Here is a 24,478-nt window from a genome sequence, read left to right as displayed (position 1 = left end):
CATTTAGTCAACTAGAACTCAATATTCCCAAGTCTATCCTCAGAGATTTTGATGCAGGAGGTCTAAGGTGGAACTGTGGCACCTAGAATTCTTACAAGTACCACAAGTGGTTCTGAGGTCATCCCTGATTGGGCAGATGGAATCAAGCTAAGGAGTCATCCTCACCCTTAGAAAATAAAAAAGTCTTCCTAGTGATCCAGTTCTCCTATCAAACTATATGATTTTGAAGACCCAGGACTCTGGTTTCTAGATCCCTATTCAGGAATTTTCTGAGAGTTCACATGGAATTCTTTAGTCTATTTTCAAAACACATTTATATAAGTAAAGGTTTGTAGTTTTTGCCTGTTAATAGGAAGTTAGTCTAAATAAATGACCTTTATATTCCTTTTTGCCTTATACAGTACTTTGTGTGTTAGCTGTAGTAAGTTGATATCCTTTCTTTGCACTATATCTTCTGGAAAAATAGGACAAAACCATGATTAGCTTACATTCTGCTACTGTTCATACTTGACACTATTCTTCATAAAAGCATCCCCCCAAAGTGTATTTTCGTATGACTTTTTTTTAATACTTCATTTTTTTTAGAGCAGTTTTGGGCTCACAACAAAGTTGAGAGGAAAGTACATACAGCAAACTTAATGACTTTTTTTAGATTCAGCTTTATAATATTCTGATCTTTTTCTTTAATGTAGCCTAACACTCTAGGGTCTGTATTGAAAGCAGCATGAAATAGTTTTGAGTACTCTGATGCACTGATATAATAAATACTCTTGGTTCAGAGAATGATTCAAGTTGAATTTTAAGTGTTGTCATGTTGCCACCAAAGAGAAAACAGCTCCCCATTCAAACACTGTTATAAAATATTTTACTCTAATTTTATCTCATGCATGCTTTGGTATATTTTAAGGCTACATTCCTTTCATTATATTTGTTTCACTTAAGTACTTACTTTTATCTTCACATACCTGGTATCAATTTTTTGCCTTTATAGACAGCCAAATATTACTACATATTGTTTATTAATGACATTACATATTTTATTTGATCATGATATGATAGATGCATTGAATTACTCTAAATGCATGCTTGAAATTCTTATAACTCCATGGTACAGTTGTTAAACATACTCAGCGTTTTTAACTCAGCAAAAAAAAGATCTCTCACATTCATTTAAGAATTAGCTTGTAAGCCAAAAATGACAGATGTAGTATTACAGCTGAGAAGTGGACTTGTTGAAGAAATCATCTAAATGGCAGAAACATTTGGACAGATACCCAAACGCCTTTTAAATTCCTTCCTCATGTCCTGTAGTAATCATTGTTGCAACATTGAAGGTTGTTTTATAAGTTTTTTCTGCCTGCTTTTTCAGTTTTGAAAATTTCACACTTGAAATGGAAAGACCAGAGTTACTAGAATTCTGTTTCTCTGTAATGTTATATATATATCATTAAACTGCAGTCATTGCTTTTCTGATTTTCACTGAAAATAGTTTGGATTCAGTATCTAAGTATATATTTTAAAATTTTGTAATATCGAGATGACAAAAAAAATAAAAGAACAGTTGGTAGAACACTAGGTAGCAATAATGTATAAAAGTAAAATCTTTAAAATAACACTTTCCATTGCAATGTCAATGAAAAGAAAGCAATTTCAGATATATTCTCTAATATATATTAATTGTTCTAAACATGTTTTCTACCTTCAAAGCTTTCACATGGGCAACGTGGTCCTATCAGTAAATTTCTCTCATTACATACAGCAATTCTCGATTAGAAAACAAACACTTCCCACTGGGAGGGCATATTAACAGGATAGTAAATTGGTATGTAATCCAAATAATAGGAGATTCTGACCTACTCCCCCTTCTAACTGATATATAAATTCATATAATTGAAGAATATAACTATATATTTAAATATTAAAGATATAATGATATGAAAAGTTATTTTTAAAGAAATACCTGTAGAAATTTTCACAAATCCTCCTTTCAAAATTCAATTGTAAGTTCTGGTATTAATTTATATAAATGTAAATGTGTATATAAATGTGCATTAATTTGAAATATGTAAAACTACATAAAATTGTGTTTTTTTAATTTGGGATTTTGTTTTGTTTTGTTTGCTTTTATAAAGTAATGGATTAGAAATTGTAGATTAGGTCTGGTAGAGCAGGAGTACTTATTTCTGGCTTCAGAGATCTTTCAGGTGTTTTCAGGATATTAAAAAACTTAACCAACCAAAGATTTAACTTTACTAGACAGTGATGATGTAGTGTTAAGTACTTCATCCCTTACTTGGCTAATAAATACTTTTATTTTGAGAAGTAAAATATATGTCAGCCAAAATTATTTAAATGGAAGGTGCTTAAGTTTACATTTTTTAATTGCCCATATCAAAAATTTTTGAGTTGCCTTTAGCAAAATTACTTTTAAGTCAAACCACATAATGTAAAAAGAGTAACTTTATTTCCACCCTCCCATCTCCCAGATACCTTTACCTACAGTAATATCATTTCTTCCAAATGTACACTTTTCTTTTTAGATATCTGTAAATGTCCTTATGTGATTTTAGATATATCCGTGATACATGTCTAAATATGTACATAAGTAATGAGTCAAGTTTATATTTTTTTAAAGAAACACATCAGGATATATGGATCCAAACAATAATATCCTCCACAAAGTAGGCACATTTGGGCCTCATATACTTTTCCCAACTATCCTGGCATTGCTCAGTATGGTTACTTTATATAGCACAGTCCTTGGAGCAGCCTTTAATTGTAAGAGCCTTCTTCCTTCAACGATGTATTTTGTTTCTGGAAATTCATACTTTGCTCAGAGTAAAGAATAAACTGGGTACGACTATTTGGTATGAACAATGAAGTAAGAAATTGGGGAGAGGCTAAATGTCTGACAATAGAGGAATAATAAAGAATGGAAAATTATGTGGCCAACAAAAATAATATTTATAAAAGGGGTTTAATAGCACAGGAAGATTTTTAAGTTATATCGGGGGGGAAAGGATAGCGAATTCTATATGAAGATATGATTTACATATATAATGCGCATAGCAAACATGTTTATATATGATAATATCAACTATTGGTGAGGAAGTAGAGAAACCATGTTCATACACTTCTGGTACCATTTTTAATTCATATTGCCACTTGGGAGGGAAATTGGGCAGTATCTCTTAAAATTTAAAATCTTTTGATTCAACAATTCTACTTCATGATGATCTTTCTTAGAGAAACATTCGCTTGTGAACTGGAGGCGTTATTTAGGGTGGCCTTTGAAGCACTGTGTATAATTAAAAATTGGAAACAATCTAAATGTTCATCAGTTTAGGATAAAATAAATGAATTTTAGAATTAAATGATTATGTCCACATTGTGATCTACTGTGTAGCAAATGGAAAGAATGAAGTAGAGACATGGATGGTTCCCAAAACATATTCTTAGGTGAAAAAAATTTACAGAGTGTATGTGACATGCGCCACTTTTTAAAAAACGAAAAAGGAGACTGATATATCCTTCTGTGTATAATACACATGTATTGTTTAAAAAAAAGAAAAGAAAAACCACAATGAGGATGCACAGAAAAGTGATAAATAGGAGATCTTTAATCTTTACTTGTAATATTTGAAGTTTTTTCCCTAAGAATGGATGTGATAAATTACAGAATTAAAAATTAAAACTTGAAAATATTTACTTGTGCAGAGAAGAAGGAGATATATACAAATATAAACAGCAATTATCATTATGAGCTTACAGTTGACATTTTCTTCTATTTTCTGTATTTTCTAAAATTCTATAATAAATGTATTATTTCTATAATCAAGACAAAAATTTTAAAGCCATTTTCAAAAAGACACTATAAATGATGAAAGGACATTTCTTATGTGGCTTATGAATTACTTCAGAATAAAAATGATTCAAAGCATTTCTTAAACAGTGATTGAATTGTTTGTTCAAATAAGTGTCTATTTCCCAGTCCTGTGAAATAGTAGCATTCATCCTGATGTCACCAATGCATTTGTTAAAAATTCAGTCCTCTTTGTTCTAGTTACAATTCATATAGATTAGACTCTCTAGTAAATCCATTAGTATAGTTTGGGTAGGTAATTTTAACTACTGGTTTAAGATACCAAGTTTCAAATCAGTGTGAAGGACTCCTATTGCCTTCATATGTTTAACATTGTATCTCTTTAAAATGAAAAAGTCTTTATTATATAAATCTTATATAATACATATAATCTTTACATGGCCAGTAAATATTTTTTTATTAATCACTTATTTTAGTTCTAAAATATAGGTTTTATTAAATCCTTTGCTCAAATATCACCTTTTAACAGAGAGATGCCTTCCCTGCCCAACCTCTTTAAAATAACACCACCACTAATATCTCTATCATTCTCTCTACACTCACTCTACTTTATTATTATTATTAGAATTTATTAGCTTATCACCTTACGTTTGTTTGCCTTTGCATCATTACAATGTGAGTTCCTTAAAGAGTAGTGATGCTATTTGTGGTTCTCTGGTATCTAATAGTACCTGGCACATTTAGGTGCACAATAAATATTTTTAAATGAATTAGATGTTGAGGAATGAAATATTCTGGTTGGGACTCACCTGGTGTTCCAGTGGTTAAGACTCCACGCTTCCATTGCAGGGGGTATGGGTTCGATCCCTGGTCGGGGAACTAAGATCCCTCGTGCCGTGCAGCATGGCCACAAAAAGAAAAGAAAAGAAACAAGAAAAAAATAGAAAGAAAGGAATATTCTGGTTAATGGAAAGTTAGTCCTATATAAAACAACAGATATGAAAGAGGAAATAAAAAGTGTACTTTTGTAAAAAGTATTAAGTGTCTTATACTTCATACTCGTTATGCTTTAAATATGTAGTTGATAGAATACCCGTTAATATAAAATTAGATATAGATCTATAAATATAGATATACAGATAGATACTATTGAGAGCAAAAAAAATCTTTAGGGATAATTGAAAAATCAGTGGTTTAGTATCTTTAACCTAAGATGATTAGCTTTTCCTCAGTTCATAGAAGCAGAAAATCCAAACAAACAGGTTTTTGTGTCTTGTTTTTGTTCTTTCCCCCTCAGTTCTTAATTGGCATAAGTGGATCTTAGGGTTTGGTTAACTATGACTCTGACTCATCCAGAAGTATTTTCAGCATGTGGTACAGGACTAGTAATACATGCAGAACAGGTTCAGAAACACAACCGAAATTCTCTGTAAATAGAATGGAAATGAGTTTTATCCCCTGAGAATTAGAAATAGCAGGGACAAAGAGTAGTTAAGGTGTGGATTAGTTAAAATGAATAATTCAAAGGGAATTGAACATCAACTCAATGAAGCCTTATTAAAAGAATAAGCAGAAAGAGGAGCCCGAAACACCAAAATAAAATGGGATTGGTGTCCCACTCATGTAAGCAAGATTGATTTCTCAGTTGCTTAGAGATGGCAGCTTCTGCCCTTGTCAACTCCAGTTTCCCACAGAGAAATCCCTATCTGGAGTCTCAGGCCCATCTCTGTTTCAAAGAATTTTTTTTTTTTTTTAATACATGTAGAAAGTTTATCAACAGCGTATGCCCCATTTGCTTGTGGAATTTAGAATTAAATTATCCTCCCCAACACAAAGGATTTAGTGGTCCAGCCATGACTACCTGCTCCCATGTATTCTTTTAAACCCCACAAGTATTTTCTCTATATTGACCCAGAGTCCCTTTCAAAACTTTCTACCCAGAGTCCCTTTCAAAACTTAATCTAACTGATGCCTAACTACTAAAATCCTTCCCTGAACCCTTGCCTGTAACTGGAAATCCTGTTAACTTTGCTTAACTTCTTTTTACCAGTCTTCCTTGTGCAGGTGTTATTTCCTGTGCTCTTTATCTATGCATAGTTGTCCTGAACATAGACAAATGCCTTGCCTCAGCTGCTTCACTGCCTTACTTCTAAACTGGACCAGCTCTCAGAATTTCTTAATGGAAAGACCACTTACTGGTCCTGGTGATTATAGGAACCTCACCACTTAATATAATATTTTGGGGTATTTTGCCTTAGAAAGTCTATCTAGGAAATGAGATTAGATAATTCGGTTCAGAATAAATATCCAGTTTTATTTTTTATTTTTTTAAATTTTATTTATTTATTTTGGCCATGCCATGCGGCATGCAGGATGCAGGATCTTAGTTCCCCGACCAGGGATCGAACCCGTGCCCCCTACAGCGGAAGCGTGGAGTCTTAACCACTGGACTGCCAGGGAAGTCCCATATCCAGTTTTAATACTGGGGAAGCCATGAACATTTTGTGGATGAAATTCAAAGATCAGTTGTTGTTTCTCATTGCAATAAAAACTAAAATGAATAATTATAGGAGTCTTTGACTTTCTTACCAGTGATAATCTTGTTGATAGAGATGGGAATAAACATGCATTGCTTGGCTTAATACATCAGAGTGTAATGAGCAAACTTTTCACCATCGTATATATGTAAAGACTGCTGATGTAAATATTGTTATGAAAACCTGTTGTTATTTAGTGTTTTATCTGGTGCTTTTGTTCAAGTGAGCTCTCCCATTTCTGAGAACAGAATTCCATGTTGATGTCTCTCCTGCAGTTATTTCTCAGCACTGCAGAATATGCCATGCGGCTTGGAGTTTAATTCACCATAGCTGAGAGCATTTCTTATGGGTTAACATCTCTGTTGTTTCCTGTCTAATTGCTGATTTTCACCTTTTAACAGGTAAAATTCTCCTTGTTTGTCCAGCCCAAAGTACGTTGCAGTGAATATTCCTTAAGAGCAAAAACAGTTCATTCTAGGTCCTTATATTACTATTTTTAAAGTAGTATGTGATTTATGAGAAAGTCGTATGAAAACTAAAAACCCAGCTAGCATAAAGACTCATCTAGTCCAATTGGGGGCCTGGGCTAACAACAGTTGGAGATTCTGATTATACTTTAACTTTGTAAGAAATGTAACCTCTTAAGGTTACTATGCTGAGTTAGGATGTCAAACATAAACTTGTTAACATGTGAATAATATTGACTTAGTTCAAATAAGATGTTCACATTAAGAGGATAAAATGAGAAGTCTGAGTCAACAAAGTAAAATGTGACGGATTATATTAGCAAAACAAGTAGGAGGAAGTTACCTGAGATTGTCAGCCTGTACCCTTGTCGTCTGTTCCTCACTCTGGAACTGCTTTTGCAGCTCTGATGTTTCCTCAGCATTTTCACAGTTCAACTTAAATTAAAAGAGTAACTATTATTACAAAGTCAGAATGATTTGAGGCAGATTTTCTTTTACTGTGTAAACAACATGAGAATAGATGAGTCCTTTAGAATTATCATTTGAGGGGGGTGGTGGTGGTGGGATGAATTGGGAGATTGGGATTGACATATATACACTGATATGTATAAAATAGATAACTAATAACCTGCTGTATAAAAAATATATAAAATAAGTATATCTGGTTAAAAAAAAAGAATTATCATTTGGTTCATAGAAGTGTCATTTTATTAAACTTAGTATCCTCAAATTTCTAGGAGATAACTACTTAACTGTTCAGTATAAGGGAAGAATAATAGTGCTAAAAGTAACTTTCAAGTGCCATATAATGAATAAGAAGAGCAGGTGAAATCCAAAAGCTAAGTCTTTCATTTCCTGTTTGGAGTTAGCATTGACCTCAGAATTAACCACAGTGTCCTGAATCCAGAAAAAGGCAAACTTTGCAGTTTAATTTTTTTGAGACAAATTCTTTTAAAGATAAATATCACATTCCAAATGACTTATCAAGAATTTATTTCAGTAATGAAGTCTAGTGTGTCTCACAGTTTAACATACAAATAGGTATGGATTTCACATACGTTTTATGCATTTATATTTATAAGACAATTTACCCCAGGGAGTACAGGGCATTTTCATGTCAGTAAATTGTTGAATTAATAAATTTTTGAGTAAAATAATTTTTTACTACTTCACATCCATGATGATGGCTATCATCAAAGAGACAATGATAAGTTTTGATAAGGATGTGGAGAACTTGCCACCCTCGTAATTGCTGGTGAGAATGTGCAACCACATTGAAAAGCAGTTTGGCAGTTCCTCAAAAAGTTAAAACTGGAGTGACCATATGACCTAGCTGTTCTTTTATATATACATAAAATTAATGCCTGGACTTTCCAGAAAGTTAAAGACACAAGCTGACATTCACCTTAAAGCCTTGGTATGAATTAAATAATGTGTAGCAATATGCTTGAATGGAACTTCCACCAATCTGATTGTGAGATGCTTTTACTAAAGATAAGAGTACCAAGAGTGAAGTAGCCTGTAGCAAGTATCTAATGCCTATTTTCTCTGGTTATACTTTGAATGTTATTGTCACTTACAAGAGTGAAATGACCTTTAAAACACATTTGAAAGTTTATCTGCACTCAGAAATGTCAGTGAAGAATACTATGTAATAGTGGAAAGATCATTCCTGTAGACTCAAACATAGCTGAATTTGAGACCCCACCTGAAATTTACCAGCAGCTTCTTCCTATTTAAAGAAATTAATCAATCTCTGAACCTCTGGTTCTTCATCTGCAAAATACCTAATAGAGGTGTTGTAAGGATTAAATGAGATACCGTGAATAAAGCAGACTGTGCTCTCTGCTTCCCGCCCTGCACATACTCTTGTTTCTACTTCCTAGAGCACTTTCCACCCTGTACCTCCTCCTGCTGCGCACACACAAACACACACCTGCACGAACTGAGTTAAGTCTTCTTCCTGTAGGTTCCCATCAAACCTAGGGATTGCCTTATTGAAGCACTTACCATATTCTATTGAATTTTCATATATACTTGCCTCTCTTCCCCAGAAAACTAAGTTCTTTTTTTTTTTTTTTTTTGCCACACCACGCGGCTTGTGGGATCTCAGTTCCCCAACCAGGGTCTCAGTTCCCGGAACAGGGACTGAACCCTGGGCCACAGCAGTGAAAGCGCCGATCCTAACCACTAGACCACCAGGGAACTCCCGAAAACGAAGTTCTTTAAGGGGGAAGAAAAAAAAGAAAACCTATTTTGTCTTCCATTGTATACATATTTACCTGGCATGCTGTCTAGCTCAATAAATATTTGAAAAAATGAATTTTAGGAACATCTAGCATTATACTGGGTTCATAATAGCTCCCTGAAAAGGTGTAATATGTCTTTGTTTGCTTTCTGCTAGAACACAGTCAACTTGAAGCATTTTCAAATCTATAATATGCAGTGATTTATATGTTAAATGGAAATGTTTTCATTACTAGCTATACCTATGCAATGAAAAGAATGTTTCTTATCTGTGTTGTAATAGACTGCTTATCGTTTTATATTTATCTTTGTAATTTGTACATTGTGTTTTCTTGTAATATTCAGATATATATATTTACTAACTTAATTTATTTTACAAATATCTCAAGAAGATGCAGGTTAATGTGCATATTTCATGCCATTCTTCTCCATCTGATATTATTTAGACTTAGATGAAATAGCAAGTTTGGAAACAATGCTATAGATTTACGAAGGCCTATGAAATATATGGAAATTAAGTCATTTTAAGCAATATAACTGAAACTTGTTCTTACCATTTTTTATTTTAAATGTCTTACAAAATAATAGTAATCATAGACAGGTAATAACTATTTTTGGATGGAAGGAATGAAAATAAGGGAGGAGTAGAGGAAGTTTAATTGGTATGTTTTGTTTCCTGGACTTAGCATATTTCCATACATATGCCTCTCTAAATTATTTACAAAAGCTTTGCTGAATAAATAAAAGTTATTAACTGCATAATAATATGGGGATATAGAAAAAAGTAGAAGTAATGTTTATGTTTCTATAGATCGAGATTTCTTTAGTGTTTTATAATTTTCTTCTTTCAGGTACAGAGAACTACAACTTAGTACAGAAAGCAAAGTAACAGAATTTCTCCATCAAAGTAAAATAAAATCTTTTGAAAGTGAGCGTGCTCAGCTTCTACAAGAGGAGACTGCAAGAAATCTCACACAGTGTCAGTTGGAATGTGAAAAATATCAGAAAAAATTGGAGGTACGTATCCAACTTTTCTTTTAAAATTAACACAGACTGTAAGCTCCGTAAGTACAAGGTCTATATCATATTGAGCTTTATAAATAATATTTGTGTTATGTATAAGAACGAGCCTGTGTCCTTAAGTTTTAAAGATCTCTTATCAAGAGGACATACCTGCCTCTTTTAGATAAAGAGGTGGAAAGAAGGAATGGACCATTTCTAAGAAAAGAAATGCAAATTGCCATAGGTCTGTTTGTTGTTTTTAAAATGCTGGCAAAAGTACCCTTAAATGGGAAATCTCATTTAACTAGAAAATGGAGGGTTTCCCTGGTGGCGCAGTGGTTAAGAATCCTCCTGCCAATGCAGGGGACAAGGTTCGAGTCCTGGTCCGGGAAGATCCCACATGCCGCGGAGCAACTAAGCCCGCGAGCCACAACTACTGAGCCCGCGTGCCACAACTACTGAAGCCCGCACGCCTAGAGCCCGTGCTCCACAACAAGAGAAGCCACTGCAATGAGAAGCTCGTGCACAGCAATGAAGAGTAGCCCCCGCTCCCCGCCACTAGAAAAAGCCCGCGTGCAGCAACAAAGACCCAATGCAGCCAAAAATAAATAAATTTATTTTAAAAATAATAAAAAATTAAAAAAATAATAACACTGAATGAGGGACTTCCCTCGTGGTCCATGCTAAGACTCCATGCTTCCAATGCAGGGGACCCAGGTTTGATCCCTGGTCAGGGAACTAGGTCCCACATGCCGCAACTAAAGATCCCACATGCCGCAACTGAAGATCCCACGTGCTGCAACTAAGCATGGGACTTCCCTGGCGGTCCAGTGGTTAAGACTTTGCCTTCCAATGTACTGGGTGTGGGTTCCATCCCTGGTTGGGGAGCTAAGATCCCACATGCCTCATGGCCAAAAAACCAAAATGTAAAACAGAAGCAATATTGTAACAAATTCAATAAAGACTTTAAAAATGGTCCACATCAATAAAATCTTTAAAAAATAAATAAATAAAATTAAAATTAAAATTAAAAACATGGAATGAAAGGTGCAGTAATATCATTAACATGATTAATTAGCTAATGATGTAAGTATTCATTATAACAATCTTTCAGAAATTTCATTTCTGAAAAGTACTCTGTTAAGTAAAACTAACAAAATAGAGTCTCAGGAAATAAAGCCTTAGGGAAAAACATAAAAACAATGTTAAATAATACATATTTAAAGAAACGTAAGTAAAAATTGTAGATGATGCTTACTTCTAAACAAAGCAGTGTTCAGCATTTAAAACTTATTCAGGGCTTCCCTGGTGGCGCAGTGGTTGAGAATCTGCCTGCTAATGCAGGGGACACAGGTTCGAGCCCTGGTCTGGGAAGATCCCACATGCCACAGAGCAACTGGGCCCGTGAGCCACAATTACTGAGCCTGCACGTCTGGAGCTTGTGCTCCGCAACAAGAGAGGCCGCGATAGTGAGACGCCCGCGCACCGCGATGAAGAGTGGCCCCCGCTTGCCGCAACTAGAGAAAGCCCTCGCACAGAAACGAAGACCCAACACAGCCAAAAATAAATTAATTAAATTAAATTAAATTTAAAAAAAAAAAAAAACTCATTCAGGTACCTTCCTTCTTTGGGAAATTGCTGCAGTCATAATCTGCCACTGCTGACTCTCCCACACATTTTAGATTAGATTAGCTCTGATTTTGTATTCATCTTTTGGAATTTTTCATGGTTTAATTTTATAATTCCTAGCAATTTCTTTTTCTTTTCACATTGGATGGCTGTGCTTAAGGATGTGTTTGGGATGGGGGGTGGGGTTATATTTAGGAAGGTAGAGAAGCACTTCCCCTCTCTCTGTACTGAAACAAACATTTCACTAACCAGTACTTCACAACATACAGCGCTGATGTTTTCTAAACCATTCTATTCTATTATTTTTAGCTGGTTGCAGTGTAAATTGATTTCTCGACCTCCTAAAGGAGGTCTATGGGAAAGTGGTATGAAAACCACTTTCCCATAGACCTACCCACTTGGTCTGTGGATGTAGGTGACTAATAATTATTGTGTTCTCTTGGGTAAAGGTCTTACATGGAAAAACAACTTTGTAAAAAATATTATGATTCTAAAAACCTTGGTTGATAAAACTGAGGCTGTAGGGGAGTTTCTTTACAGCTTCTCCTTTGTTAAACTAGGATTTTTGAGAGGACAAGGACTATTTATTTATTACTGTGTCACTGATGCCTAACACAGCGCCTCACTCATGGTGGATGCTCAATAAGTATTTAATGAGTGAGTGAATGGTTTGATGAAAGCTAATATAGTACCATTGTTTGAATCCATTTTTCTTAAGTAGTAGAAGGTATCTTAGACAATTGTTATTTATAATGAATTCAGCGAGGAATAATTTTGTGAAAGGTAGAGATTGCTATAATTATGTACTTTTCAGTGGCTTTTACCCAGTATTCTCATTGATTTATAACTTGGGAACAATTTGTTTTATTTTTTCTTAATTATCAATTGCCAAAAGCTTTCAAAACACTGGCTTTATGTTTTTGTCTCTTTTTAAAGCAATTATTGACCTATAATTTTGTATTTTCATTCATTTTATGTATGTGTTATCTATATAATTTTATATAATTTTGTATTATCATTCTATTATTTAAAGGAAGGAGATATCCACTGTGAAAGCTTGATATTTAATGGATTCCTAAAAGCAGTTGACCTATTTTTTGCATTCGTGTTTAAACTCAAATGTTCATAGATTGGTTTTTTCCTAAAGAATCTTTAATGTAATAACCTTCCATAGGTCCAATAATCAAGTTCTTCAATGGCTTCTCAGAAACTGTAATAAATTTTTTCATAGCAGCCACTCAGACAAATCCATAACAAAGGGGAATTCACTACCATGGGGTACTGAGGTATTGGAAGGTACCCCAAGTCAAAAGTTTCTGACAATCTCTTCTCTATGTTATGAATGAGAATTTTAAATTGTACCTCTCAATTTAATACTACTTTTAAGTCTCTTCTTAAAATAGTATTTTATGAAATATCTCATCTTCAACATTTTGATTCTTTATCTCTTTAGATATCCATTTCTGCAGTTTTTCTTTGTGTGGTATTTTTATTGGAGAAAGTGTGGTACAGATGAAAGGTATCAGCTGTGCTGTAGGAATTGCCATTTAACACTATCCTTACTGATCCTCTCTTTCGACAGGGAATTCAACCACCAGATTCTTTTTTTTTTTTTTTTTAATTATTTTTTATTTATTTATTTTTATTTTTTTGACTGCGTTGGGTCTTCGTTGCTGCTCACGGGCTTTTCTCTACTTGCGGCGAGCGGGGGCTTCTCTTGTTGCGGAGCACGGGCTCTAGGCACGCGGGCTCAGCAGTTGTGGCGCACGGGCCCAGTTGCTCCGCGGCATGTGGGATCCTCCCGGACCAGGGCTCGAACCCATGTCCCCTGCATTGGCAGGCGGATTCCCAACCACTGTGCCACCAAGGAAGTCCAGCCACCAGATTCTTAATGAATTACATCCCAATGTAATGAACTCTCTGAAAGCTCCAGATTGTTCAACTGTGCAGTGATTTTGTTATAATAAATTCTCTAGAAAACATTTCCGGCCAGCAAGAATGAATAATGCTAAAACAGGAATTTTCTTTTTCTGACCCAATCAGGGACACTAGAAATCATCCTACAGATATTATTCCCATGTTATTCTTTCTCCGCCCTTCAAAGGAATGTATTTGGAGGGTGGGGAATGATGTTTAGTTTATCTAGGGTTGGGGGAGGGGGGTTAATTTATTTATTTATTTGTTTGGCCTCACTGTGCAGCATGCGGGAGCTGAGTTCCCCAACCAGGGATCGAACCTGTGCCCTCTGCACTAGGAGCACGGAGTCTTAACCACTGGACCACCAGGGAAGCCCCTGGGGGGGGAGTTCTGATGGAAATAATTGAGGAAAATGAGATGGAATAGATTAAAAGAATATTAAATCAGAATTTCTGCTTGTTAAAAACTGTAAATAGATCTTCCACATCTTCTTTCTCCCCATCACAGGAAGCACACAATCGCATACATTTCTTAAGGTGAACTTTGTCATTAGAGAAACTAATAGAGAATTCAGGATAATTAAAGCAATACATCTCATTTTTACAAACCATGTAATACAAAGTTCTCATAGTTGTATTTCCTGCCGTGATAATAATATTTTTCAGCACTTTTACTATGTTCTAGACACTCTGCTAAGCACTGTGAGTTTATCCTCTCATGTAATCCTTCCAGCAATATTCTGAGGTAGGCATAGAAAGAATAATTACCTAAGATCACAACGAATAAGTGTCAAAGCCAGGATTGAAATCCAAATCTTTCTGGCTCCAAACCATATTCTTACCATAATATCCTATTGCTTCTCAGGAAATACTACATTACTTATGTTGTGTTAGGAAGTAAGTGTAATACCACCCCATAATTTAGTCTGTACTAGTAAGTAAACTTTCTAGGTAGTTGGAATTTATTGTAAGCATTAGAACATTCCTTTGTTACTAGAAATGTCTCCTTTTTTAGTGAGTTCATTATTGTCACCCTAGTGATTCCTTCAATGAGTTACCATAGGAGAATACAGGATTTTTTGTTCTGACATAAAATAACTCCAATTTCCATGTCTTTTATATCTCTTTTTAATAATTTTTTAGCCTTTCTTTCTATACAAAGGCATTTTCTGATACTGCTCCGAGTAGCACTTCACATTTACATTTTGATTTGCTGCTTTGAATTTTTGATTGTTCAGCAAACCAAGAATCTTATTAAAACCATGGTAAGAGTAAATGCAATAGGACTTCCCTGGTGGCGCAGTGGTTAAGAATCCGCCTGCCAATGCAGGGGACACGGGTTCGAGCCCTGGTCCGGGAAGATCCCACATGCCACGGAGCAACTAAGCCCGTGCGCCACAACTACTGAGCCTGCGCTCTAAAGCCCGCAAGCTACAACTACTGAGCCCATGTGCCACAACTACTGAAGCCTGCACACCTAGAGCCCGTGCTCCACAACAAGAGAAGCCACTGCAATGAGAAGCCCGCACACTGCAACGAAGAGTAGCCCCTACTCACTGCAACTAGAGAAAGCCTGCGCACAGCAACGAAGACCCAATGCAGACATAAATAAATAAATAAATTTTTAAAAAGACTAAATGAAATAATCTCTGGTGGAAAACTGAAGGACTCATTATGAGTATATAATTTTTACACACAGCTCTGTAAGCCTTTCTGAAATACCTGTGGTCACCAGATAAATAACCTCCACCTAGGTGAGGAGTATAGCATTATGGAATTTTTTGAATTCTAATAAGCAAATGCTAATGTTACTTCTATAACTATTACTAAGTTTTAAATTTTTTTCAATTTATGTAATAAAGTGCTTCATAATTTTAATTTAAAAACAAATTAATTATTTTCCTCAGAAATAAATGTATTTTACCTCCTCAGTCATCTTAATTGAGCTACTTTCTCTTCATGTCTAAATCATTAAAAAAAAATTTTGTATCATGTTTTTGTCTTAACTGTCAACCTCCTTAATTCTGCCTTTGCAATTTTTTTTCTTCCACTCTTAGGTTTTAACTAAAGAATTTTATAGTCTCCAAGCCTCTTCTGAAAAACGTATTACCGAACTTCAAGCACAGAACTCTGAACATCAGGCAAGGCTAGACATTTATGAGAAACTGGAAAAAGAGCTTGATGAAATAATAATGCAAACTGCAGAAAGTAAGTCTCCCACCACTCCACACACAGCTTTTTTTTCTGGCAGCACAAGGAACCTGATACTGTTTCTAAAACTGCTTTGCTATATTTCTTTGAAATATAACTTGTAACTTTTTTTTTGAAAGAATACTTTACATTTTAAAAATTAGTTAACTTTGGACTTCCCTGGTGGCACAGTGGTTTAGAGTCTGCCTGCCAGTGCAGGGGACACGGGTTTGAGCCCTGGTCCAGGAAATCCCACATGCCACGGAGCAACTAAACCCGTGCACCACAACTACTGAGCATGCACTCTAGAGCCCGCGGGCCACAACTACTAAAGCCCACGTGCCACAACTACTGAAGCCCGTGCTCCTAGAGCCCGTGCTCCGCAACAAAGAATAGCCTCACTCACCGCAACTAGGGAAAGCCTGTGCGCAGCACTGAGGACCCAAAACAGCCTAATTAATTAATTAATTAATTTTTTAAAATTAGTTAACTTTAATTCTAGTAGTTGAGATCACAAAAAAATATGGTTAACTATGATCGATTTTATCTTTTCACTTATTTACCTCACTCATTCAGCAATAAAGTGATTACATATGCCAAGGTTTTATCTTTTCATTTATTTAGCTCATTCATTAAACAATTATTAAGTGAATACATATGCCAGGATCTGGGGATATGGAGTTCATGCAATAATTCTTGCTTATAGGTATTCCTAGTCTAGTCTAGTGGGAGAGACAAACATATTAACAGATAATTAAAGTGCTATTAGCAAGAGAGAGGCAGTTCTTGGTGTTAAGTACAGAAGAGATCTTGAGTTAATTCCATGTTGGAGGTGAGGAATCCCTGAGAGGGGAGATGACATTTGAATGAGGGACAGATAGAAATTGAGGGACAGATAGAAATTGAAGGACAGATAGAAATTCATTGCATACACTGTGTTATAGACTTTGACTTTAATTTCTACTTCTTTTTTTTCCTCTTATTTTCTGTCTTCCAGTGTTGTCCCTGACTCCAAGGGAATATTCTAAATTAACATTTCACCATTGACAGTGATGTTTGCTACAGTACATTATTTCTGTTCAGAAGTCAGAAATAATAGTGGCATTCTTATAAAAATGGGTTTAAACTTCAATTGAAGTTGAGGTTGACTTTATTTGGGGCACCTTTTCTCGTAAAGACTGTATTGTGTTGATAGCCCAGTTTAAGAAAAACTTTTATTTTATTCCTATCATTGCCTTTTTTTTTAATTTCCAAGGCCAATGTCTAATAACTACGATAGTTTCCAAATTTATCTTCAGTTTCTTCATGGAGTCTGAGTAATCCTTATAAAATACAGATTTGATCATACCGTACACCTGCTTTAATGCCCCTATCAACTTTAAACAGCCTAAAGTCAAATTCCTTAGCATGTCTTTTTATGATTAGACTTATTTATCTTTGTACTTTTTTATGCCTTGCCATTCCCTATCATATTGCATTATTTTGAAAGTTCCATACTTCTTTATCTCTATAGTTTTGCAGATATCCCTCTATCTAAACAAATTAGGAGTAGAAGAGAACTTCCTCAACCTGATAAAAGATATCTACAAAAAACGTACAGCTAATATTATACCTAATGATGAAATATCAAATGCTTTCCCTTTAAAGGAGAGAACCAGGCAAGGATTTCTATTTTCATAACTTACATTAAACATTGTATTTGAACTCCTAGCCCGTGAACTAAGGCAAGAAAGGAAAAATAAGTATAAAGATCGGAAAGGAATAGGAAGACGGTATTTTCAGATTACAAAACAATCACTAACACTGATAAGTAAATTTAACAGGCTATAATAATTACACAGAGATATACTAGAAGCTCGGGCTTCCTTGGTGGTGCAGTGGTTAAGAATCCACCTGCCAGTGCATGGGACATGGGTTCGATCCCTGGTCGGGGAACTGAGATCCCACATGCTTCAGAGCAACTAAGCCTGTGCGCCACAACTACTGAGCCTGTGCTCTAGAGCCCACGAGCCATGACTACTGAGCCCACGCACCACAACTACTGAAGCCTGCACGCCCTAGAGGCCACGCATTGCAACTACTGAGCCCATGCGCCGCAACTACTGAAGCCTGCATGCTTTAGGGCCTGCGTGCCCCAACTACTGAGCCGCATGCTGCAACTACTGAAGCCCACTCACATGCAGCCCATGCTCCGCAACAAGAGAAGCCACCGCAATGAGAAGCCTGCACACCACAACAAAGAGTAGCCCCCGCTTGCTGCAACTAGAGAAAGCCCCTGCGCAGCTACAAAGACCCAACACAGCCAAAAATAAATAAAATTTAAAAAAAAAATATATATATATATATACACACACACACACACACACTAGAAGCAAACAATTGGAAAAAGAAATTTAAAAAGCAATTTCAAAAAGAAAAAGCAATTTCATTTACAATAGTATCAAAAAACATAAAATACGTAGGAATAAATTGAACCACACGAAATACAAGCCATTGCTAAGAAAAATTAAAGAAGACTTGCTAAAAGATCAATAGATATATCATGAATTCTATAAATTCAATATTGTCCCAATCATAATTCCTTTTTCTTTTTAACATTTTTGTATTCCGTTTATGTGGAAATTCAAAGGACTTATTAAAAGGTCTACTTTTAATAATACCACGGCACACCTACCAGGATGGCTGAAATTAGCAAGACTGGTTATACCAAATGTTGGTGAGACTGTGGAAGAACTGACACTTTGTTATAAAACCAAACAGCCTATTCAGTGATCCAGCAATTTCATTGTTGTTATTTGCCTAAAGGCAAAGAAAACATATGCATACTAGAGTAACCAAAATAATTTTGAAAAAAAAGAACAAAATTGGAAGAGTTACACTTCAAGACTTAGACTTCAAGACTTAATATAAAGCTACAGTATCAAGCTAGTATACTCCTGACATAAAGAAAGACAAATACAACAACAAAATAGAATAGAGAACTAAGAAATAGACCCACACTTGTCTGATTATTTGATTATTAATAAAGGAAGCATACCATTCAGCTAGAGAAAGGAAAGTTTGTTCAATAAATGGTGCTAAAAAAAATTGGACATCTTCTTGAAAATGAACCTTAACCTTATTTCACACTATACACTAATATTAATTTGAGACTTGCAAGTAATAGCTAAAATTATAAATCTTTAGTGGAAAATATGGGTATTTTTGCAACTGGGGGTAACAAAGTTTCCTAGACAGGATGCTGAAAGCAACTGCCATAAAAGAAAAATTTACCAAGTAGACTTCATCAAAATTAAAAACTTCTGCTCTTATAGAAGACATCTTTAAGAAATGAAGAACTAAGCTACAGAGTAGGAGAAAGTAATCGCAGTCTTATATCTGACAGAGGAATGGTATCCAAATTAAGAAAATGCCTCAGAGAAAATATTCACAAAAGTCTTGACATAAGATTATCCAAATGAGCCCATCTCAAGGGTCCTTATAAGAAAGAAGGTGATATTGTGATGAAATCAGAAGTCAGAGATAGAAGATTTGAAGATGCGTAGAAAATGTTATGAAGAAAATCATAGGAGAAAATAAATTTACAGTACTTTACTGTATTTATCAATACCATAGGTTTACATCATCTGTTTACGAGATGAATTATCTGTCAGTACCTATATCAATATTGTCTTATATGATACAAAACACTGTAGATGTTATATGTATTGCTAACACTAGATATCAAAAATGAAAAGTTAGATGGACCTAGAGATTATCATACCAAGTGAGGTAAGTCAGAAAGAGAAAGACAAATATCATGATATCATTTATATGTAGAATCTAAAATATGATACAAATGAACTTACTTACAAAACAAAAACAGACTCACAGACATAGAAAACAAACTTATGGTTACCAAAGAGGAAGAGAGAGGTGGGAGAGGGATAAATTAGGAGTTTGGGATTAGCAAATACAAACTACTATATGTAAAATAGATAAACAGCAAGTTCCTAATGTATAGGACAGGGGACTATATTCAATACCTTGTAATAAACCATAATGGAAAAGAATATGAAAAGGAATATATATATATATATTCACTTTGCTGTATACCAGAAACTAATACAACATTGTAAATCAACTACACTTCAATAAAAAATATATATTACCAAAAAAATGAAACGATAATGTGAAAAAGAAATTGACATTTATTTACAGGTATTAAAATTCGTGCATGGATAACGAAGAAGCAGCAATATGATTGCTTTATCACAAACCAGTGTAATCAGTATGATTGCTTCACAGTAGCCTAGCCTATACACTAATGAATGAATCATTATAAAATTTTTATGGTATTATAGTCATATTCATAATACAGTACTGGAAACATTGTTACACGTTTTTACAAACCACGTGCTTGTGATGATAGGCTGATATGCAGTGTCTCCAATTATGAGAGAGACATACAGTACGGTAATGTAATTCTTTGACAGCACAGTTATAAAACAGTAAGAAAACTAACACATTAATTTTATATTAAATATTACCTTATGCCTATATACAAATAGAGAAGTGTCTACATATACTTTATGCATTCATGACTTACCTTTTTCTTAGTTTTTTCGATATTTCAGGGCTACGCAGTTCATCTGCAAGTTTTTTCAAATTGTTGCAAATCTCCAAAAATTTTTTCCAATGTATTTATTGAAAAATATTCATGTTTGAGTGGACCCAAGCAGTTCAAACCCTGTTGTTCAAGGGTCAACTGTTTATATTTCTCAAAATTCATTGAATGATAGACTTAAGATTTGTACCTTTCACCATATGTAAATTTTATTTTTAAAAAAGAACTATAAGTAATATTGAACTATAGTTGATGATTTACATGTTGAACTGTTTGGGGGTGAAGGCACAGATCTGCAACTTATTTTGAAATGCATCAGAAAAGTAAGATGGATTCATGGATGGATACAGTGATAGATAAATGTGTGAGAAATAAATGTAGTACAATGTTTAATTTTGAATCCAGATGTTGGATATATGAGTGTACACTTCTTTCAGCTTTTCCATGTGTGTAAATATTTTCTAAATAAAATCTTTAGAAAAGATATATAAATTAATTTTTTGCTATGATATTTTATAAACCATCTTAAAAGTATCTTAGAATAAAATATATTTGCTTGTCCTTGGAAGATTAGTAAACTAGGTTCTTTTCTATCCGTTCACATTGGAAATTAGAATATTCCTATCCTTGTTCAACGAATACTTACTGATTAAACAAAATTTGTAAGATGTAAGTGCAAAACATTCTTTCTTAGTACTATAGTGTGTACAATATTCAAAGGATTATCATCTAATTCAGCTCATTTCAGCTGACATCAAGATGGTTAGACTTCATTTATTAAGGTGTAACCATGGCAAATTACAGTATCCTGTTTACACTTGAATTGCTTTTTGTATTCAAATAAGTTTAATATTTGTATATTTGAGGAGTTTCATTTTCAAAGATCGTCATCAAATTGTTAAAAATACAGGTATTGTCTAGAAGCTAAATAAATTTTTTTTAAAATATCAGATTTCTAATTGTCAAATTGAGGGACCTACTTTCCATCCTCATCCTACTTGTAACCTCTGCTGGGCATTTGTCACGTTTCTCAAAACTCTTCTCTTGCTTCTTAAGTCGCCTGCCTTTGATTGTTTCTTCTCCGTTGCTTTTGTTGTCTCTTCTTTTATCTAACTCTTTCTGGTTCCCAGGGTTTTTTTTTTTTTCCCTCATCCTCTTCAATTCTTACTTACCTACTTTCTGGATAATTTTATCCCTTTCCACAATTTCAGTGACTGGCCACAGGCTAGTGATTCCACAGGTCTGTATGGAATTCTTGCAGTCATTGAAGATGTAACATTATTTATATTTTCTCTTCCTTCCCTAAAACGTATTAATTTTCTTGTATTCTCGATCTGTTAGTAAGGTTAAAGTCTGTCTAATTACCCAACTAGCTTTTGTCAACCTTGATTCCTCCCTCATCCTATCTAGTGCCTCATCTCACCTCCATACCTACTCATTTGTCTAGAATCCAGGTTCTTTTCTGCATCCTCCATTGCTATTATGGACCAAGTCACAACTGGATTATTACTATAACCTGTAAGGAGTTCTCTGTGCTACCAATCTAGGTCACCCTTTTCCCATTACTGGAATTTTTTTTCCTATAATATCAGCATCAACAACAAAAATCTGTTGGTCATGTCACTTACCTGTACTAATCTCTTTTAATTTCTTGTTGTCTGTAGAATAAAATCCAGACTCGTTAGCCTCGCAAATGAGACTTTAGTCCCATTCACAGTTGGAACGTGGCCTCCCTTTCTACTACTATTGTTTCCCAGACTAACTTCAGCCACTTTTCTCACAATTACTGAAACTTCACAGCTCTGTGCCTTTACACATTGCAGTTCCTTCCTGCACATTCTCTGTGAATGTCATTCTCCCCATACCTTCCTAATGCCTCTAGCATGGGAAAAATAGTGGTACTAAGACACATTCATATCTCTTTAGTACCATTTGCCATTTTGTGTAGGACATTGTTTCTGTAATTAAATCACCACTAGAATAGTTAGCCCATGAGTTATTAATCCAGTAAGTATTAAACTCAAATTTAAGTTGTCCATCAATATCTGATGGGTTTTTGAGATGTTAGCTAAATTTACCCCTCTTTCTTCTGACCTTAGAACTATTTAAGAGAAACAAGCATCAGATAGGTATCTAAATGCCTGCTCTAGTTCTGATAGAGCTGGATTGGAGAAGCCAATTTGGATCTGAGTAATGATAGCTGTTACTATCAGCAATGGCACATAGCATCACTTGCTTACACGTGTCCCTCATAACTACTAATCCTACCTCTGAAAACTGATCTTGGTTCACTGTGAATAGGGTCAAAATTGAAGAAAAAGACACTTATGAATATTCCTGAAATGTTTACTGTACTACAGAAGGATCAAACAACAAATAAGTGCATATTACAGTGATAGGCCTGCAAATAGCTTCACTTACTAATGTAAAATATTTGGCTTTATCTTAAACCTGAAACATTTCTGAAAGTAGGTTTCTCTTTTTGACATTAAAATACTGGTTATTGATGAATAATGTTATAAAAATTGTTATATGTCATGAACTGGTTTAAATTGAGCTGGAAACCTTTAGTTTTTATAGCCTTTGATTAAATATTTTTTCATCTCAACTTACAGTAAATTGTCATCGCATTTAAATGTTTTACCCATAAAACATTAACCTGTTAGTTAAAATTCCTTTTGGGGAGTGGTGTGACAATAGCAAAATTTAGAAGTAAATGGTATTACTGAGTTTTTTGTAATTTTTTTAAAAAGGCCATCAATAGACTCTTAGGACTGTACATTTTCTTCACAGAGTAGCCTACTTAAATGCATAATTTCATTATTGCAAATTAGGATAAAGTTGTTCTTCTGATAAAATAATGAACATCTTTCCTAATTAAAAATAGTCATTTCTCTTATCAAGAAGAGGAGTAATGAAATTGAGCTAATCATTACTTTTTCATAAGTACATAACATACATTTCATGCAGAAAGCCTTTGAATCTCAGAATAAACATCTGTATTATTATGCTTTATAACAAGAAAACTTAACGTGTCATATGATGCAGTCCCTTACACCTTTTAAAAATAGATGGAACAAATCCAAGCAAGCATATACTTTATGAAATAACTGTGCTGCTGCTTACAGATGGTCTGTTTGAGGTTATGCATTAGCCCTTTTAAATGTTCTTATGCTCCTTAATTCATTATTATGACCTCTTTTATTTTCACTTCTGCCATACTTATAAAAAAAAAAAATTTCACATTGTACACTTCAATATTTTCCAGTTGAAAATGAAGATGAGGCTGAAAGGATTCTTTTTTCTTATGGCTATGGTGCTAATGTTCCCACAACAGCCAAAAGACGACTGAAGCAAAGGTAAAATCAATATATATTCATTTCACTTATCTATTCAAGCTAAATGTAATTACATTGTGCTTTATGATAGTGTACTGAGTGGAGTGACAAAATAAAGTTACTTTATTCTTAGTATGCATAAATATTAAATTGCTCACAAACACAGTAAGTAATAATCATGCATTTCATGTATTTTTAAGTGAGTTTAATGGTTGGTAGAATGTAAGTGTACATTAGAATTTTCCTAGAATTGGATTCAGTGATAATGACACCATTTTAAATTTATTTTCATCTTAATTTCAGGTGAGTTACAAATGCTTTTTTGTACCAACAATTTTCAGGTTAAAATTAATGAATTATGCTTCCTTTTTTTTTCACTTGTTTTTTATTCACCTGTCTACATTCCTTGATGTATACTTGAGAGAGAGAAAAAGAAAGAGATTGGGAGAGAGAGAGAGAGCTAGCATATATACTGTGATTGAAAGTATAAAACACTTTGTGAAGACCAAGAAAATTTTTAGAAGATCCGCTAGTTATTTGTTGAGATACTATTTAAAGTATACTAAGAGAAAATTGTACCTATATTAATTGGTTTTCTAGTTGACCTAACTCCTAACTCCTTTCTCCCACCTGAATTCATCCTGCTTTGCAGAAGGAGCCCTGCTTGCTACCATAACAAATCTAAATGTTTCTATCAGACTTCTAAGCCCTTCCATGTGGCCC

The 24,478-nt window shown here is 34.4% G+C and overlaps 1 protein-coding gene across 6 annotated transcripts in view; it reads left to right on the top strand.

Moving 5' to 3' along the window:
• PIBF1 (progesterone immunomodulatory binding factor 1) overlaps positions 1 to 24,478 on the top strand; it is a 207,935-nt gene that overhangs the window by 103,776 nt on the left and 79,681 nt on the right. For all 6 annotated transcript variants that reach the window (XM_061170699.1, XM_061170703.1, XM_061170700.1 and 3 more), the window contains 3 exons: positions 9,926 to 10,091; positions 15,679 to 15,829; positions 23,686 to 23,776. In XM_061170699.1, coding sequence (XP_061026682.1) covers positions 9,926 to 10,091; positions 15,679 to 15,829; positions 23,686 to 23,776 — 408 coding nt within the window. The remainder of the gene's footprint in view (positions 1 to 9,925; positions 10,092 to 15,678; positions 15,830 to 23,685; positions 23,777 to 24,478) is intronic.

This window comes from Eubalaena glacialis, chromosome 16 (genome assembly GCF_028564815.1).
Source record: "Eubalaena glacialis isolate mEubGla1 chromosome 16, mEubGla1.1.hap2.+ XY, whole genome shotgun sequence".
NCBI lineage: Eukaryota > Metazoa > Chordata > Mammalia > Artiodactyla > Balaenidae > Eubalaena > Eubalaena glacialis.
Note: the sequence above shows the minus strand (reverse complement) of the source record. Positions and strands in the feature narration are given on the sequence as shown.